The sequence below is a fragment of the Lissotriton vulgaris genome, chromosome 5, assembly GCF_964263255.1.
Source record: "Lissotriton vulgaris chromosome 5, aLisVul1.2, whole genome shotgun sequence".
NCBI classification, from domain to species: domain Eukaryota; kingdom Metazoa; phylum Chordata; class Amphibia; order Caudata; family Salamandridae; genus Lissotriton; species Lissotriton vulgaris.
In genome coordinates, this window is record NC_141693.1 from 1723081835 (window position 1) to 1723101907 (window position 20073).

Here is a 20073-nt window from a genome sequence, read left to right on the forward strand (position 1 = left end):
GGTTAAGGAAGGATGTCAAGAGTCCGAGGGCCGGTCCTTCCACTCCCATCTCACCGAGCCGCCTAGACAAGATAGAAGGAGACAGGGTGTCAAAGGCGGCTGTGAGGTCGAGCAGGATCAAGATGGTAGGATGACCTCTGTCGACCTTAGCACGGATGTTGTTGACCACCACTGTGATGGCCGACTCAGTGCTGTGCGCCTTTCGAAAGCCATGCTGTGAAGCATCTAGCAGGCTAGCGTTGTCCAGAAAGGCGCTGAGGTGGTAATTGAGGTGGGCCTCAAGCATCTTGGCTGGGGCAGGGAGAAGGGATTAAAACATTTTTAAGGATACCAGGATCCAGAGTTGGTTTTTTCAATAAGGGTTTTACAATAGCCAGCTTCCATGATGCAGGGAAGACGCCATTTAAAATTGCCGAATTCATTACATCAAGGTAAGGGGGGAGCAGGACTTCTCTGCAGTCTTTCAATATTTTGAGGGGGCAGGGGTCCAAGGGGGATCCCGATTTAAGTTTATCAAGAAGAGCATTTAAGCCTTCATAGGATAGGAGGGGGAAATTGGACAAGCGTCCTAGAGATACCGAGAGCAAAGCGGGACGGGGCAGGGGGTCAGGGGGTAAGGCGGAATCCTGAGTGGAATTGAGGGCTTCTTAGGCGGAATGAATATCCACGATCTTGGTGTGAAAAAACGTGGAGATCTGGTCGCAGAGTTCTTGAGACGGGACAGTGGGATCTGGAGACGGAGTGAGAGACAGAGAGTCCACAATTTTAAAAAGATCTCTAGGGGAACTGAGAGAGGTGGTCAGGTCAGTAAAGTAGGATTGTTTGGCCACTAGAATTGCGGCCTTATAACCTGTAATAAGATTGTTATGCTTGATCCTATCATCAGGGTCAGAGTGATCTCTCCAGAGTCTTTCTTGTCTCCTACATTCCTGCCTACGTAGTCTAAGGGAGTCAGAGAACCAAGGGACCGACAGACGTTTCCTGGCGCAATAGTGGGGTTTAACAGGGGCAAGTGTATTAACTGCTTCTGAGATGGTGTTGATCAATTCCTGAGCGACATTATCCGTATCAGATTTGGAAGGGGAAATGAGATTAGCAATGAAGGGGCTAAGGGCTACGTTGTTAAGGCCTCTGTAGTTCCTTTTGAGAGTCCAGTTGTTATTTTCCTTTAGAGGCAGATACCGTCGCCCAGGATCGAACTCAAAGGGGACTGTTTTATGATCAGACCATGAGAGGGAAATGGCAAGGCCTACTTCCAGTCTGGGGTCATTTGTAAAGACCCCATCTAAAGTATGGCCTGCTGATGACATCTGCAAAGCAGCTACATGGTCTACACCGCACACATTCACAAAACACTATTGTGTTGATGTGCAAACTAAACAACAAGCTACAGTGGGACAGGCTGTACTCAAAACACTGTTTTAAACCACTGCAACAGATACGGGTGGTCGCTGCTAAGTGTGGGTACTGCTATACAATCTATGCACAGTGTGTAATCTGCAGCTCATATGCCTCGAACGTAAAATACTACTTACCAGTATGCATCTGTTCTTGGCATGTAGAGCTGCAGAGTTACACACGCCCACCCGCCTCCCCGGATACCTTTATCTGTTCCAGTATTATCTTAAATAGATACAGCTTACATGGACATCCTTCCTTTTCTTGCAAAACTCCATCATTTCCCTCATGGCGAAAAACAATCTATTTGGTACGATTTTTAAAGAATATTTGTAGTTTGCAAAAATCGACACTTAGAAGAAATTTCATTGTAAAACAGTCAATGGTTTCCTATGGAAGAAAATGCAGGTAACTGGTAAGTACAGTTAAGATTACTTTTGCGGTTCCGTAGTGGGCTAAAAAGTACAACACTGGCTTCTCTCCTGATCACAGGTGAGTATTTTGGAATTCGTTATTCGACTGATTTTAGATGAATATTTTAAAGTTTCAAAACTCCACACAAGAAATTTCAGTGAAAACCAGTCAATGTTAGCCTATGGAAGGAAAGTAAGTTATCGGCTTTTAGGTAACTGGCCCTCACCAGTTCTGACACCCACTCTGGAGGGAAGACTGGCGGGAAACCCTACGTCAGGAAGGGGGGGGGGAGGGGGTGCGCCGCCAGCCTGTGCCAACTCCACCCCTCAGGTGGGAGAGGCGAGGTGAAGCACAACCTAGGGCTCCGGCCATCTTGAAGATGGGGAGCCCTGCCCAATCACAGCTATGCTCCTGCCCCCTCCCACAGGAGAGGAGCAGGGTAGGGGGTGTACCCACCCCAGTACAGGGACCTATTGGTCTCTGCCCTTGCCATACCTGTAACACCCCTAACTTTAGTATTACAAGAAGACCTGCCGCGCAGCTGCTAACAAAAGGACGACGCCCACTGACTTGGCCCCAGAACCCTACAGGCCTGTTGATCCTTGAACCTGCTCCTGTGAATCTCCCGCGTCTCCTGCGGACAGCAACCTCGGCAACCCCGGAGGACCTGCCTCCCTTGAACCTTCCAAAAGACTGGGAGTCCTATGAGCAGTGGTTCTGCTCCAACAGCAATACCCCAGGTGCCAGGCAGGAACCGCAAATCCAGCCCACTCTGCACCCGCCAAGCCCGGCCTGAGTGACCCAAGACCACGAGGACTTCCCCACGGCAACTGGGACCCGAAGTCCAGTACCCAAAGACCCTCCTTGAGTGGTGGAGTTAAGGTTCTGGGCATAGACTCAGGGGTCTCCCAGGGTCGGAAAGGTACAGTAGTTGCACCCTCAGCAGCACAGGGGCAGCCGGGTGCAGAGAGCGTAGTCTCAATGCAATCCAATGGAGTCTAAGGGGCCTTCGTTTGGTGGCTGCAAGCAAGCAGGCAACGCGACTGTGGGAGCTGAGCTCCTGGTCACTTACTCAGGGCAAATGGGGAAGTAGAGTAGGGTAGTTGTTGCACTTCCAGTGGCACTCGGGCGGCTGGGTGCAGGGTGCCTTTGAGCCGTCGGGTCCTCAATGTTATCCAATGGGAAAGTTAAAAAGTGAACAAAGGCTGCAGGCTCGGGGACGGAGATTCTTCAGGTGTGACCACCACTTCGAGAGGTAAGTTGGGATCTTGGAGAAGAGGTAGGTACCCCAAAGGAGGGTGCAGGGGGCCGCAGGGCGCCGGGTGCAGGGGTGTCTTTTGGTGTCGGGAAATCTTACCCTCGGCTGGTCGTGGTTGGAGGGGTCCCTGGTTCTAATGCTGCAGGCGCTGTCTGGTTCATCGAGAAGGGTCTTTGGGTACTAGACTTCGGGTCCCAGTTGCCGTGGGGACGTCCTCGTGGTCTTGGGTCACTTAGGCAAGGCTTGGCGGGTGCAGAGTGGACTGGATTTGCGGTTCCTGGCTGGCACCAGAGGTATTGCTGTTGGAGCAGAACCACTGCTCATAGGAGTCCCAGTCTTTTGGAAGGTTCAAGCCAGGCGTTGTCGAGGTTGCTGTCCGCGGGAGACGCCAGAGATTCACAGGAGCAGGTTCAAGGATCAACAGGCCTGTAGGGTTCTGGGGCCAAGTCAGTGGGTGTCGTCCTTTTGTTAGCAGCTGCGCAGCAGGTCTTCTTGTTTCTTGGTCTTCTTGTTGTTGCAATCGGGATCTGAGGAAGGAAGTTTCAGGGTGCATCTAAATACTAAATTTAGGGGTGTTACAGGTAGGGCAAGGGCAGGGACCAATGGGTCTGTCCTGGGGTGGGTACACCCCCTAGCCTGCTCCTCTCCTGTGGGAGGGGGGCAGGAGCCTAGCTATGATTGGGCAGGGCTCCCCATCTTCAAGATGGCCGGAGCCCGGGGTTGTGCTTCACTTCGCCTCTCCCACCTGAGGGGTGGAGTTGGCACAGGCTGGCACACCCCCCTTCCTGACGTAGGGTTTCCCGCCAGAGTGGGTGTCAGAAATGGTGAGGGCTAGTTGCTGAGTACAGCAAATGGTCTGGAGAAGCTCACATAGGCAGAATGCCTTTGAAGCTTCCCCTGCCCATCCTGGGGGAGGAGGCTTGGCACCTCGTCCCAGGATGTGCATTGTTGCAGGCCCTTGAGAGCGAGGGCTCTCCACCCAGGGGTCCAGCAACATGTCTGCTGAGGGGCAGCCTATGCTGCCTCTCAGACAAGACGTGGATTGTAGGTTAAGTTTCAGGGGGCATCTGTAAGATGCCCTCTGTAGTGCATTTTACATCAAATCCCACACTGGCATCAGTGTGGGGGTGTAATGTGCTGAGAAGTTTGATATCAAACTTGTCAGTCTTCAGTGTAGCCATTATGGTGCTGCGGAGTTCGTAATGACAACCTCCCAGCACCATATACTCTTAATGGCATCACTGCACTTACAGTGCCCAGTAATGGCCCTGGGTACTGTAGTCCCACAGGGCTCATGCACCTGTGCCCACACCACTGGCATAGGGCACCCAGCTAGAGGGCTGGCTGATGTATGCCAGGGTATTGGGTTTGTGTTCATGGCACACAGGGATGTGTGCCATGTCGACTCTCTGTTTAGTTCTGTATTTAGACACTCAGCCTGCCAAAGCAGTGTGTGGGTGCCAGGATGCAGGGCCCCTAAGGGTGGCACAATAAGTGCTGCATCCCTTAGGGGTCTCCTCCGGTCACCAGGCCCTGGGCACCTAGGGTACCATTTACTAGGGGCTGACAGGTGGCCAAAGATGCCAATTGGGTTTTGTTTTCAACACAGTTTTAGGGAAGGAACACAGGCCCTGGGCACCTGATTGGCATGAGCCCAGGGCACTTTCTCACACTCTCGCACCTCACTCTGGGGTAGGGTGTCTTGTTTTGCGTGGGGGCCTTCGCCTCTTCTTTATCCTAGTGTTGGTTGGTGGCGCATTCTCGCAACTTCTGTTGGTGCAGGGGGTTTTCTTCGGCGTTCAAGCCATTTGGCTCTCCACTCCGTCCACGTTTTTTAGGTGGCTTAGGTCCATACTTTTCACTACCTTCTCATGTTGATCCACCTGTGTTCTTCACACGTGGAGTTATTTTGTTTTTACTCCCCCCCCCCACCACCTCATATTGTGCCTCCTTCTTTCTATGGCAGTCGTTTGGGTTGGGTTCTCTTTGGTATTGCAGTCCCTCCTTCACCGGAGGGTGTGTGCAGTGAACTTCTGGTGGTCGTTCACTTCTAATCACTTGTCTGGCAACATGTTCTTTCAATATTGTAGTTCTTTTACCTTCCCTCCTGTAGTGATAATCTGTGACTGTCTTGTTGTATCCTTTGTGCCGCAGCTGTTAGCCCCATGACATGAGGCGCAGCTTGGGGCTTTCTTAGGCCCTTGCTTGCAGCACGGGCTCTGTGAGTTCCCTCCAGTCCTTCCTGGTGCTGGGTGCTCTTTCACCTTACTTTGGATTATCATTATAAAAAATGTTCTCTTTTTTACCACACACTGTTCCTGTGCTATTGCAGTTTTTGTCATGGCTCCACGTTGTGGGGCGGAAAAGTTTCCTGTAAAAAACTGACATCAGCAGGCCGGGAGGGGCTTATATGGCTCCACTGACGTCACTTGCGTGTACGACGTCAGAACGGAGCCGGGCGACGCCACCTCCCGGCATGCAGAGGTATTGCTGGGAAAAAGATTTTCCGGATCCAGTCTGATGCCTGGGAGGATATTGTAAGTTAAGGAATCTGCGGCTAGACTGTATCTCTACCAGATCGATTGTTACCGAAGGTAAGTAACTAGTCCGTTTAGCAGTTTACTAAATTGGAGCATGGTTGGATTGGTCCTGATGGATACAGGCATATTGTTTTAGATCCTAGGTGCATAACTGTAGGACCCCAATTGCTGATGACGCTTCAATTCGTGACAAGGGTGTAAACAAGCACCTTGTGAGTGTATCAGTGGGTGCTTTGTCGTATTTTTCTTTGATATGCTGTAACAATGCTGACAGAAAGATACTGATATCTGATGTTTTATACCAGAAAACATGCATTGGACACTGGTTTAAAAAAGATGTACATCCCTACAGGCTGGCAGTAGGTGGTGTTATCTCATCCAAAAATGTATATAGATTGGATTAACAGACCAAACAGCAAGAAAGCATCTCTCATGAACGTTAATCGACCTTGACTACAAATCCTTCTTAGCAATACAAACTGTGTCCATTCATTGATGGGTGATGCGAGAACAGTGAGTCAGAGGCAGGAGTGACTCATTGCTGCGGTCACATTGCCTCCCACGTCCCCTCCCCAATACTGCCTGTTCCTGATCTCAAACTGTGAGTCATTAAATGTCTCCCTCCATCAACATCACTCTGACCTGCTCATTGAGTCGTCTGTGGTAGATATTGCATGCTCTCAAAACCAACCAGAACAGACGCATCTTCTAAAAAGGAAACAGAACGAGGAGGGGGATTATTGTAGAGAGGGCAGACCAACGAAGAGGTGTACAAATAGGTAAAACATGAAATCAGAGACCAAGAGGCTGCTGGCATTGCAGCACTGGAAAAAAAAGGGCTAACAGCAGGTGCCTCAAATGCACCAACTGGAAATGTAATGTACAGTGTGGAGCTCCGTTGAGTAGAGACTGGACCATTTTCAGCCAGATGCATACACATTGGTTTGTGTCACTCACAGAATTCTGACGGAGGCAAGCATTTGCTGGCTCGAATAATTAATATGTACAAAGCCAATCACTGTTCAAAAATTATAATGTATGACTGGTACTACACCCATGTAAGCAGCCATTCTCTGAAAAGTGGCAAGTGCAGGAGAATGAGTTGCCAAATGCCATGTACCAACCTCTAACTCTTGATCAAATTGACACACCAGTAAGTCACTAATACGAATTGCAACCATTAGCCAAACTGGGTAGCTCCCCATATTCGCCACAGTCCAGAGAGGTGGGAGAACATTTAGAGCATATTAGAATGCGAATGCCACAGAGGGAACAAACACTTGTAACATACAAGTTATCAGTCTTGTACAAGGGGGAATTTTGTTTCAGCCACAGCTTGATGAAAGGAGCAAATATGAACAGTATACAAGAGTGGGTAGCCAGGCAGTGTGGAGTACCCTCAAAAACATGTACTAATAAGAGAAACGAGAAGAACCATTTTCAGGAGTTTCTCGTCAGATACAACAGAAGGAATCTGATGCCAACAGTATGCAAAGCTTACTTGCCACACATGATGGGGCAATAAAAGTTTATAGTATTTGGAGATTATTGGCCACACCCAAAACGATGAGAGCAATCATTTCTAGCACTCGCCATATGCAAGGGTTTTAACTACATTCGACCATTGGGGGTCCGGGGGAAGGGACTCCAATTGTGTGCAAAGGTTATTATCCTCACCCTACAAAAGTATCAAGCACTGATGTTTGAATGGTATCAACCAATTTGTAGTGAGAACTAGCATTAACATTAAACGAGTAGCACTAACTTTACACGTGGTTTATCAGGCAAGCCCTACAAAGGGAACAAACACTAGCAGCTTGTGATTGGTTTGCAGAATGAAGATGATGTGGGCTTAAACGATCCGCATATTTCCAAGTATTGGTTGTATTTTCATTATCTTTCAAAAGTACGAAAAATAGCTTTCCAGGCATAGGCTCTGACATGTCTGTCATTAGACTCCTAACGAAACTGACTGAGTGTAACCTCGGCATTTCTGAGTTCTGCGCCAGGAAAGGCATGCTTACATTATTTATACAGCAAAAAGAGTAGGCGCCAATTGTTGTGCACCATAAAGGCAACATTAGACTTTTGGGATAAGGCTAACAGACACTTGGGTTGGTTTTGTAAAAGTGACCAAGCGAACACCTCGGTTGCAGGGACGCATATCGAAGGATGTCAGAAAGCTGACTGGATTCTGTAAATGGGATGCTAATAAGCATCACCGCAGTAAGAGACTAAATTGAGGTGGGTAGGGTGAAATTGTTTGAAGCCCTACGGCAAGAATATGTTCTGATCCCATACAAAAATATAGGTGTAATTTCCTGCAAGCAGAGAAAATTGACTGGAAGACCGTGCCGTGCGGTAGCCCATGGAACACAGGATTCTTGGTGAGGAGGCGCTCAATAGGTTAGTTTACCAACCATACTGCACCATCATAAACAATAAACCAGACACACGTTTAAAACGTAAGGTAATCAAATGGGCAGAGACCCGGTGGAGTGGCAGAGGATACATTTCTGCATACTTGCTGGTCCTGCCCTCTGATCGCAAGGTCCGCCATTGTTGCAGAGCTGGAGCCTATTCTGAAGATAATGATTACTAAGACACCCCACAGTTCATCCTATTCGGAGTCCTTTGTGATGACGATCTTACACACTGTGTTCTGGAATTGGGGTTTTATGTTGGCAAATACAGACATTGCTAAGCTTTGTGTTGAATCACGGTTGCCAACTAAACCCCAATGGCTCCTGGGCATGTGCATGGAGGCAGAAATAATGGTCTATGCTAGGAGAGGCCGCCCTAAGAAGTTTGACAGAGTTTGGGGTAGATGGAGAGAACACCATGGAGGGTAATGAGGTACTAATTCATGGATTGATTGTTGGCATGTAATTGTGGGATAACGGACCAGCACACCTGACTGCACTCAGCGGAGGTTAAGACACAAGTAGAATTGTCACAGTAGAATTGTCAAACAAAATGTCCTATCCTGTTGCATGTCTACTGTATAGAGGGGGTTGTGCTCTGTGTTTCTGATGAGATGATAGGGTCATATGTGGGATCAATGTAGATGTTGGTTGTTTCATATTGCATAACTCAAAATAAAAACTGTTAGGAAAAAAGACTTCAGATGGGTAAAAATACAGAACCTCAGGTTTACCTATACAGAAGTCTGAGTACTAATCTTAACAAATAGATAAGAACCTTCACTGAAAAATGGTCCGTGTCACTTGGGGTTCCTTAAGTTTCATTGACACTCTCTAGTCCTTGCTTTATAATGAATTCCTGAGCTTCTTTTCCCATTCATAGTTTTTGTGTTCCCTACCACCACCCCCATCACTGGCTCAGTTTACTAGGACGCCATCTAATGAACTTTCCAACTGGATGCTTATTGAGAACCCTGTGATGTCATTTTCTGCCACTCTTACAGTGTCTGCTCTGTATCACCGGAGTAAACTGCCCTGCCTGCTACCAATGTGTACCATCTTATTTCTTGAATATCCCACAGTTGTTTCCAGACTCCCAGTCACTTCAACATCTCCAGGTGTACCAATCCTCGCTAAGCATGGGTACAATACCACATCAAACGCTGAGCCGGACCCAGTCGTCTCCTGCTGCCGCCGCCATCACCAAGAGTCCTGTCCCTGAAGCCCCAGTCAAGCACCTTTTCACTACCGGTAAGAGACAGTCAGCCCCAGTCTCCAATCTAAATTCCAGGCGAGTTAGTATTTGGCCTTTATTACTTTGCAGTGCTTATTCTGTAGGTTTCTTCAAAAAGTATCCCCAAGCTAAATAAGAGCAGTGAACCTAAGAGATGTAGTTTTTTACCCCCTACATCGCTCCATTACTTAATTCATTAGGGTTATTTTATATATATTTACATCTCGCCACAGAATATATTTTGGTCCGAGGGAAAAAGGGGTGGATGTGGCAGCTAGCATCTGGGAAAGTATTAAAGTAGTGACTGTTTTAGTGACTGTTTTCAAATGTAAAATTGTTGTCTCACTCTTCTGTCCCTTTATTTCATCTCTTTTCTCTTACCTGTTCCCCATACCAGGTGTGGTGTACGACACCTTCATGTTAAAGCACCAGTGCACATGTGGAAACACTAACAATCATCCAGAGCATGCTGGGAGAATCCAGAGTATATGGTCGAGACTACAAGAAACTGGTTTGCTAAGCAAGTGTGAGGTGAGCAAGTGGTAGACAGAAACTGTACAAAATGTGTTCAGAACAAGTAGTTTGCCAGCACCCACACAAAGTACGTGTCCACGCTCCGCATGTATCAACTAGCATATATGTATAATGCAAATATAAGTAGTGAAAGTGGATGTGAAATTTTGGAAAGTAATGCCTGTACAAAACACCTTTCTGAGATAACAAAGTGATGGACTTGAGCTCGGAAAGCTTTTTTGAAAAAAGGTGAGTACTTATGAAAAACAAATGTTAACTGCAAACGTAAATGACAGAAAATGTACAGGGCAGGGTTTATGACTGTATCTATGCAAAACACAGACACAGAAAGAAAATAGGAAAATTGGCTTCATGATGGGTCTTTATCGCATAATCCTATTACCTTTCCTTCTTAAATAGATTGTAAGATCCTTAGAAACATCCAGGTTGTGTATGTAGTAACCTCATTCAGTATGCATGACGTCTTGGTTGAAAGAGTGGAACAATTGTATCCTGATTAGTAGGGCTTTCTGTCAAAACACTAGAAGTAAAAAAGGAACATTTTTCCACACTCCTTCAACTTTATGGATGTTTCTAAGGTAAGTCCTCCTTGCCTAGGGGTTATCAGCAGAGAAGAGCATCTTCCATATGAAGAAGTCTGAGTACCAATTTACCAAGCTACATTTGGTATAAATGATTGGTGCAGGGACAAGAGCTTCATTGATCGGTCTCGGATGCTTGGCCTATAATTTATATTGAATACAATTGGTTAATGTTCCATTTGAATTAATCTCTCTTTTTTTCAAACAAAATTAATGTACTTATATTTAATTTTGAATTTTGGATGAATTATTTACAGCCTTGAAGCAATTCTGCTACGCAACACGTTTTGGCTGCTACAAAAAATAAATAAAGGACAATTTCATTACTAATCTGAAATTGGATTACTCTCAAGTGCCTTCCAAGATAAAATAAATTAACTGAATTGCTTACGTTTTTTTGAAGCTTACATAATCAACTCTGAACTCCGTTCAGTTTTCTGACCTCAACACCTACAACCAACTCCCTGAGATGGCGGTCTTACTCAAGATATCCATCTGTGCTGGTGTGCTTTAATGAAAGCCCTCTCTCATTTAGTATGGGTCCTCATTCTCTCTCATAACTGTATTAAAGAACTGTGACAATGTGATCTAGTGGCAAGAGCTGCCACTTTTTGGAATCTGGTGATTTGTGTCCGAACTAAGCATGGGCTGAAAATTCGTTCCGCTCACGGAATTTGCGGATTTTCCGCGAATCTCGCGAAAAAGCGGTAAAATCCACGAATCAGCGTGGACACATTTTCAGCCAAGCACTTACAGGGTTACAGCAGCAGGTGCAAAAGTTGAAGCTAATTTTTTGTAACCTTTTACAAAACGGTTACAAAGAAATTAACTTCAACTTGGGCACCTGCTGCTGTAAGTGCTTCCTGGCGCCTTGTTGCCTACTTGCAACTATTCTCTGACCCTGCTCTGACCCTTGAAGCAGGGTCAGAGAATAGTTACAAGTAGGCAATGAGGCACCTGTCACGAAAATTAAACCTCAACAGGAAGCCCTGACAGATATAAAAACAAACATTTGCAATGCAATATGTCTCGCATTAGTAAAGTTTGAGCTATTGGTCTTGTAAATGACAATTTTTTTAAATTATGTGTTGGTTTTGAAAATAGCTAAATTAATAGCTTTGTCATTTACAATGCAAATAGTTATAACTTTCACAAATGTGACACCTATTGCATTTGTAATGCAACATGTTTTGTATTTACGTGACTTAGATGTGTTGATATTACAAATTACAATGGCTTTTAATTTTTTTAAATAATTAATACTTAAATAAAAGTGATTTTAATGTATAAGGGCAATAGCTTAAACTTTTGTAAATAACTTTTGAAGATTATGTTCAGTGTATTTTATTGTGACGAAAATCCAAGAACAGAAGTGAAATATTAACATCTTTTTGTGACATTTGTAATAAAGCTTGAAACATTGAGAGCACTTATTTGCACCAGTTGTTGTTGAATGGTTGCGCAGATTGATGCTGTGGTGATGCCGAGTGGTGCTGTGGTGATGCTGAGTGGTGCTGTGGTGATGCTGAGTGGTGCTGTGGTGATGCTGAGTGGTGCTGTGGTGATGCTGAGTGGTGCTGCTGAGTGATACTGGGATGGTGCTGAGTGATACTGGGATGGTGCTGAGTGATACTGGGATGGTGCTGAGTGATACTGGGATGGTGCTGAGTGATGCTGTGGTGGTGCTGAGTGATGCTGTGGTGGTGCTGAGTGATGCTGTGGTGGTGCTGGTGGTGCTGCTGAGTGATGCTGTGGTGCTGCTGAGTGATGCTGTGGTGGTGCTGAGTGGTGCTCTGGTGGCGCTGAGTGGTGCTCTGGTGGCGCTGAGTGATGCTGTGGTGGTGCTGAGTGATGCTGTGGTGGTGCTGAGTGATGCTGTGGTGGTGCTAAATGATGCTGTGGTGGTGCTGAGTGATGCTGTGGTGGTGCTGAGTGATGCTGTGGTGGTGCTGAGTGATGCTGTGTGATACTGTGGTGGTGCTGAGTGGTGCTGTGGTGGTGCTGAGTGGTGCTGTGGTGGTGCTGAGTGGTGCTGTGGTGGTGCTGAGTGGTGCTGAGTGGTGCTGTGGTGGTGCTGAGTGGTGCTGTGGTAGTGCTGAGTGGTGCTGTGGTGGTGCTGAGTGGTTCTGTGGTGGTGCTGAGTGGTGCTGTGGTGGTGCTGAGTGGTGCTGAGTGGTGCTGTGGTGGTGCTGAGTGGTGCTGTGGTGGTGCTGAGTGGTGCTGTGGTGGTGCTGAGTGGTGCTGTGGTGGTGCTGAGTGGTGCTGTGGTGGTGCTGTGGTGGTGCTGAGTGGTGCTGTGGTGGTGCTGAGTGGTGCTGTGGTGGTGCTGAGTGGTGCTGAGTGGTGCTGTGGTGGTGCTGAGTGGTGCTGTGGTGGTGCTGAGTGGTGCTGTGGTGGTGCTGAGTGATAATGTGGTGGTGCTGAGTGTTAATGTGGTGGTACTGAGTGATTCTGGGATAATGCTGAGTGATGATGTGGTGATGCAGAGGCCAGAAAGGCACAAAAAGCAGTCTAACAAAGAGCAGAAGGGCAGAAAAACAAGGGAAAAACGAGTCTAACAGAGGGCAGAAGGGCACAAATAAAAGGGATCTAACAGGGGGCAGAAAATGCACAGAAACGAGCCTAACAGAGGGCAGAAGGGCACAAAAACAAGGGAATAACACAGGGCAGAAGGGCACAAAAAACGAGTCTAACAGGGGACAGAATGAATCCCGCCCTGCGTGTTTGTCCACGAAGATGCCACCTTTTTGTGCAATACCTCTACTCAACTGGAGTACTTTCTACTGTCTAATCAGTAAGTGCTCCCTCGTTGGCTAAATGTATAGGGGCAGATTAACAATATCTGGTGCATCCGCAGGGATGCGCCAGTTATTGTGCGCCGCAGCTCCGCCACCCATGGTGCGCCGCATTTACAATGCGGCGCACCATGTGGCAAAAAGGCACAGATGCGCCACGCATCTGTGCCGTAAAAGCAGCACATTGCTGGAGCTGCGTCGCAAGCGCGACTCACAGCTCCAGCAATTCTCTGGCGGGCCCTATCTCCCCAATGCTGCGTCAAGTCATGCGCCTGCTTCAAGCAGGCGCAGGGTTTTGAGGCAGCATTGGCCTAAAGTGACTGAGTGAAATCTTGTAGATTTCACTCAGCCACTTTTAGGAGGCGTTCCTGCGCAGGAACGCCCTCCCCTGCGCCCGAACGCCTCCTGATGGCGCAGGGCTTTACAACGTGACGCATCTCTCAGATGCGTCACGTTGTTAATACCCAGCACCATGGTGCATCTTTTCTGCTGCCACTGCGTCACAAAAGTGACGCAACTGCTGCGCAAAAGAGGCGCATGCGGCTTGTAAATCTGCCCCATAGTGCTTTTACTATGTCTCCAGTGACCATGTGTGCCTGTGCCTGTGTTACAGGCACACATGGTCACTGGAGACACATCTTCTGGCCCTTTACGCAGCTGCAGTGTAGTAAAAGCACTATACATTTACCCAATGAGGAAGCACTTACTGGATTAGCCAGTAGAAAGTACTCCAGGGCAAATCGCAAAAAAATCCGCGATTTCGCTGGCAAATTTGCGAATTCACTGATTTTTTTTTTTGCAATTTCGCAGGGAAATCCGCGAATTCGCGGAACGCGAATTTGCACATTTCGCCCATGCTTAGTCCGAACCCTGGCCTTGGCTCTTAACTTAAGATCGTGTGATTCTGGGAAAATCCTGTAATCTCCCTCTACCTAAAAATGTGAACTGTAGTGTATGTAAAATGAATTTGTATAACTACCCCCTAGATGTACACGATCTTGTAGATCAACTCCTAACCCATCACATTATTTACAGCACTCTGATGCTGCATAGCTAGGTTTGCACTACATAAATATCTATATATGCATGCAGTACGTGTCGGATCAGTGCAGTCTTCAGGGTAAACATTCCATATGAATGAATGCCAGATAACAAGCAGCATAAATTAGCATCAAATCTGCTGATTCATGTTTATTTTTAGAATGACAATGTCTGTTTGCTCATTTGGGCCATATTGCTTAACAGCTTCTACTGATATAGTTTATTTTATTTTATTTTAGGAGTTTTTTATAGCGCTGCCCTGACCCGGGGGTATTGGAGCGCTTTTACAACAGTGTTTCATAAGAGATACTTAATAAAGGAATATAAAACAAACGTTCAGAAGTCCACAGGTGCTGCGTATTCTTGAGGTAGTAGAAGAGTCTTGGGGTGTCCTTGTTGAGTGCATAGTTGAGGTTGCACGGTTTTGGCTGAGTTGAATCAGTTGGTGCGGAGCCAAAGCGTAACGTGGATAGGGTTTGGCATGGGGGCGGGTGTTATCCCTTCGGGATGGAGCCGTTGAGGAGGAGGACTTTAAGGTGCATTTTGAATTTTGTGAAGGATGGGATCGTTCTGATGTCTGCTGGAATGGAGTTCCAGATTTTGGGCGCGTTGCCAGCAAATGACCGGGCCGCGGTTGATTGTTTGCATGTTCTCATGGGGATGAACAGGAGGGAGTTGGAGCTCCTGAGGTTCCTTGTCTGACCTGCCCTCTTGAGCTTGGCGGCTAGGTAGTCCGGTTTCCCTGTGTGTAAGGCTTTGTGTGTTGTGTGAAGAAATAACCACATTCAATAATAAAACTAGGGAGCAGACCAGTATGTAAAGCACACAAATCAATTAAGAGTTAAACAAATTCAATTTATTAAAAAAGTTACACATTCAAATGTTATCTTAAAAAAGGCAGGGTCAATACAGTATAGTTAAAATATGCACAAAAGGTACTAAGAAACTATTGGATCAACAATTATACACACAATTAAACATACAGAGTACATAAAAATTCAGTGGCAAACAATAGAGTTTATCGACGCGCGTTTCGGCGTTATCAGAACGCCTTCATCAGGAGCCACATTCAATCTGCAAAACATGTTTTAAGAAAGAGTTAGACACAACTCTAATTTGGAAAATTCATAGCCAATAACAAATTGTTAAAAACATCTCATTGTGCTTACATACAGAGGAAAACCCTAATGAAGCAGTTACAGTATGTAGCTGCAACAGATACAAACTAATCGATGTATATTTGAGCAGTAATGGGGCCCCACAGTTTGTAATAAAAGAGGGGGGTGGGACAGGAGAGGGGGGAAGGACCGGGGTATTCACAGTCTGGATGATATTAGACATGTATATTTGTCATCCTCTAATGAGTATTAAGTGTATGCAATCTACCATAGTGAAGGTAGTTACATACATAAGGTGTTGCTAAAATAAATCTACTATCTTTAGTATGTTCCTACCTGGAGGACACAAGATGAGTGTTCTCTGTTAATTCTGGAAATATTTCAACGTCTGTTTTCTTAGCGGAAATACAAGTCACCTGGTTTTAGGATGCTTTAAGTCTGAAAAACATGTTGATCAAACAAATAAATTCTTATGCTCAGGGCGTTGTTTTAGGAGGGCGAGATATGGATCAATTTATTGCACTCCTAAGTAGAAGTTTACTCATGTAATATCAAAGCTTATTATTTTTGAAACGCTAATTTATCAGGAAACAAATAAATTCAATTTTTCATTTTGCACGATTCCTTTAAATAAGGTAAATAACTTCAACTAAGGATGGGGGTATCAAAAAATCTATGTACAACGATGTTAGTATCAAAGTGAGTAACAGCTTCTATCCTATAAGATAAGGTACAAGCAACCTCAATTATTGCTTACCAGAGAAACCCGTGAGAGCGAGCCGTGGCTTCAACTTAACGAGAGCTGCATTTAATCACAAACTCTGATATTGTAATGGCATCCCGCAAGCGTTAGTCTCTGTACCTAGGAGGGTTTATTTTTAAAGGTGACTTATAGAACTACTAATGTTGACCGTGTTCTAAATAAACCCTCCTAGGTACAGAGACTAACGCTTGCGGGATGCCATTACAATATCAGAGTTTGTGATTAAATGCAGCTCTCGTTAAGTTGAAGCCACGGCTCGCTCTCACGGGTTTCTCTGGTAAGCAATAATTGAGGTTGCTTGTACCTTATCTTATAGGATAGAAGCTGTTACTCACTTTGATACTAACATCGTTGTACATAGATTTTTTGATACCCCCATCCTTAGTTGAAGTTATTTACCTTATTTAAAGGAATCGTGCAAAATGAAAAATTGAATTTATTTGTTTCCTGATAAATTAGCGTTTCAAAAATAATAAGCTTTGATATTACATGAGTAAACTTCTACTTAGGAGTGCAATAAATTGATCCATATCTCGCCCTCCTAAAACAACGCCCTGAGCATAAGAATTTATTTGTTTGATCAACATGTTTTTCAGACTTAAAGCATCCTAAAACCAGGTGACTTGTATTTCCGCTAAGAAAACAGACGTTGAAATATTTCCAGAATTAACAGAGAACACTCATCTTGTGTCCTCCAGGTAGGAACATACTAAAGATAGTAGATTTATTTTAGCAACACCTTATGTATGTAACTACCTTCACTATGGTAGATTGCATACACTTAATACTCATTAGAGGATGACAAATATACATGTCTAATATCATCCAGACTGTGAATACCCCGGTCCTTCCCCCCTCTCCTGTCCCACCCCCCTCTTTTATTACAAACTGTGGGGCCCCATTACTGCTCAAATATACATCGATTAGTTTGTATCTGTTGCAGCTACATACTGTAACTGCTTCATTAGGGTTTTCCTCTGTATGTAAGCACAATGAGATGTTTTTAACAATTTGTTATTGGCTATGAATTTTCCAAATTAGAGTTGTGTCTAACTCTTTCTTAAAACATGTTTTGCAGATTGAATGTTGCTCCTGATGAAGGCGTTCTGATAACGCCGAAACGCGCGTCGATAAACTCTATTGTTTGCCACTGAATTTTTATGTACTCTGTATGTTTAATTGTGTGTATAATTGTTGATCCAATAGTTTCTTAGTACCTTTTGTGCATATTTTAACTATACTGTATTGACCCTGCCTTTTTTAAGATAACATTTGAATGTGTAACTTTTTTAATAAATTGAATTTGTTTAACTCTTAATTGATTTGTGTGCTTTACATACTGGTCTGCTCCCTAGTTTTATTATTGAATGTGGTTATTTCTTCACACATTGTTCATTTCCCTGTATTAGAAATTTAGTTTTTGAACAGGGGGTCCTTGTTGTTCACATTGAGGCTTTGTGTGTTAGGCAGGCTGTTTTGAAGTACGCCCGCTGATCAATTGGGAGCCATTTTAGTTCTCTTAGTGCAGGAGAAATTTGATCATATTTCCTGATTCCAGTGACCAATCTGGCTGCTGCGTTGAGGGTTGTTTTGAGGAGAGCTAGGTGGGTTTTAGAGGTGCCGGTTAAGGTTGCGTTACCGTAGTCTAGTCTGGATAGCACCAGTGCTTGGGTGGCTTCTTTGAGGTCTTTGTTAGGAATGGATGGTTTAATCATGTAGAGAAGCTTCAGGTTGAGGAAGGCGGTCTTTGCAGAATTTTTGATGTGTTTGGTCATGTCCAGTTTGGGGTCCAGGGTGATTCCTAATGATTTTACGGAGTTAGCCGGGGTGAGATTACCATTTAGACTGTCCTAAGCTTTAAGCCATTCTGTGATTTGTGGGTTCTCTTCTTTGTTGGAGATGAGGAGGATCTCCGTTTTGTCCTGCTTCAGTTTCAGGTGATTTAGGGACAGCCAGTGTTGAATTTCTTTTAAGGTGTTGTTTATTCTGAGGATGTCGTCTGGGGAGGAGGTTTCCAGATAGATCTGGGTGTCATCAGCTCATAGGTGGAAGGGGATATTAGCAAGTATGGAGGTGAGGGGTTCCATGTATATGTTGAACAGTTGTGGTGAGAGCACTGAGCCTTGGGGTACACCCCTGCTGACGGGGTGCAGGTCGGAGGTAAAGTTTTTGATTTTTATCCTTTGCGGTCGGTTGTGAAGGAAGGAGGTGAACCAGCGGAGGACCGTCTCATCGGCACCCACCTTTTCTTGTAGGGCCTTGATGAGAAGATGGTGGTCAACGGTGTCAAATGCTGATGATGGGTCAAGGAGAATGAGTAGGCAGCTGTGATCGAGTGACTTGTGGATATCATCTGTGATGTTTAGGATCGCAGTCTCCATGCTGTAGCCATTCTGTAACCCGATTGGTGGGGATCAAGAAGGTTGATGTTGTCCATATGCTGATTCAGTTGTGATAGGATGCATTTTTTGAGAATTTTGGACAGGAGGGGGAGATTGGAGATGGGTCTGAAGTTGTTCAGATCTGTGTAGTCCAGGCCTGTTTTTTTTAGTAGTGGCGTTATTTGGCCTACTTTAAGGCAATGCGGTATGATGACGGTTCTCAGGGAGCTGTTGATTCTGCACCAAAACGGGGCTATTGTGAGTTTAAGTTTGTTAGCCATTTGGGAGGGTATGGGATCAAGGACGTGAAAAGCGGGTTTGTAGGTGGAGATTAGCTTGATAATCTCGGCTTCCGAGATTGAATTGAAGGATTTCCAAGTATTTGTGTGGTGCCTGTATGCGCTTTCAGTTGGGAGTGAGGGCAGGCTTTCACATGAGTGGTTGGTGGTGATGTCTAGTGAGAGCTCAATCTTGGTGATTTTTTGTTCGAAGAAGTTGGCAAAGTTTTCGCACAGTTGCTTGCAGGCCTGGGTAGTGGACACAGGGGGCTTGGTGGTTTGTTGCTTGATGATTTTGAACAGTTGTTGGTCCGGTTTTTTGCATTGTCCAAGGCAGAGCAGAAGAAGTTGGATTTTTCGTCGTTACAGATGTGTTCTTTGTAGTTTCTTTGAGCTACTTTGAGTTGCTCGAGTAGGCTAATGGGTGGTTGTTTCTCCACAGACTTTCTGTGGCTCTAAGTTGCCTCCTTTCGTTATTGATGTCAGTATTGAACCAGGATCTGGATGAGATGTTCCTGGCTTTTTTTAGTTTCAGAGGGGCTATCTGGTCAAGAAAATATGTCAGAGATGTGTTGTAATGGACGGTGAGTTCTGTCTTGGATAGATCCCCCATGGAGGTGGTGAGGAGGGAATTGTTTTTTCTTCCAGGTCGGTCATGTTGATCTGTGTGAGGTTTCTAGTCCATTTGGGCTCTTCTTGGGTGGGGGTTGTAGAGTGGCTGGCTGAATGAGATGGAAGAGGATTAAGTGGTGGTCAGACCAGTCTACGGGCAGGGTGTGGATTGTCTTCACTGTGTCACATTTGGTGATAATGGCATCAAGGATTGCTCCTTTGTTGTGAGTTTCTTCTGAGCAGTGTTGCGTAAGGTTGTTGTTATGTAGCAACTCGTTCAAGTTTTGAATTAACGGGTTGCTCTCTTCATTCCGGTGTATGTTGAGGTCTCCCAGAATTAGGTATTCGACTCTCGTTGTGAGCATTGGGCAATCAGGTCAGACAGGTGTTCAGCGAAAGAGGTGGGGTTGCCTGAGGGGTGGTAAATAAGGTAGCAGGTTAGAGTTTTCTTGTTACTTGTGTTGATGTTGACTGTTAGGCACTCGAAGGAGTTTTAATTGAGGGAGTCCGTTTCCGAGACAGAAATATGGTCTCTGTGGATGATTGCTATTCCTACTCCTCTTTGGTCTTTTCTGTCTTTGTTGGTGATAGTGAAGCCTGGGGGAACGAGAGTGTCCAAGAGAGGTGTGGAGGAGTCGTTGAGCCAGGTTTCAGTGATGAATGCTATGTCTATGACGTGAGTGAGGATGGATTCTGCTAATTC

The 20073-nt window shown here is 45.4% G+C and overlaps 1 protein-coding gene across 18 annotated transcripts in view; it reads left to right on the top strand.

Moving 5' to 3' along the window:
• Positions 1–20073, top strand: part of HDAC5 (histone deacetylase 5) — a 1827433-nt gene that overhangs the window by 1416923 nt on the left and 390437 nt on the right. For all 18 annotated transcript variants that reach the window (XM_086923942.1, XM_086923931.1, XM_086923932.1 and 15 more), the window contains 2 exons: positions 9116–9284; positions 9665–9798. In XM_086923942.1, the coding sequence (XP_086780068.1) occupies positions 9116–9284; positions 9665–9798 (303 nt within the window). The remainder of the gene's footprint in view (positions 1–9115; positions 9285–9664; positions 9799–20073) is intronic.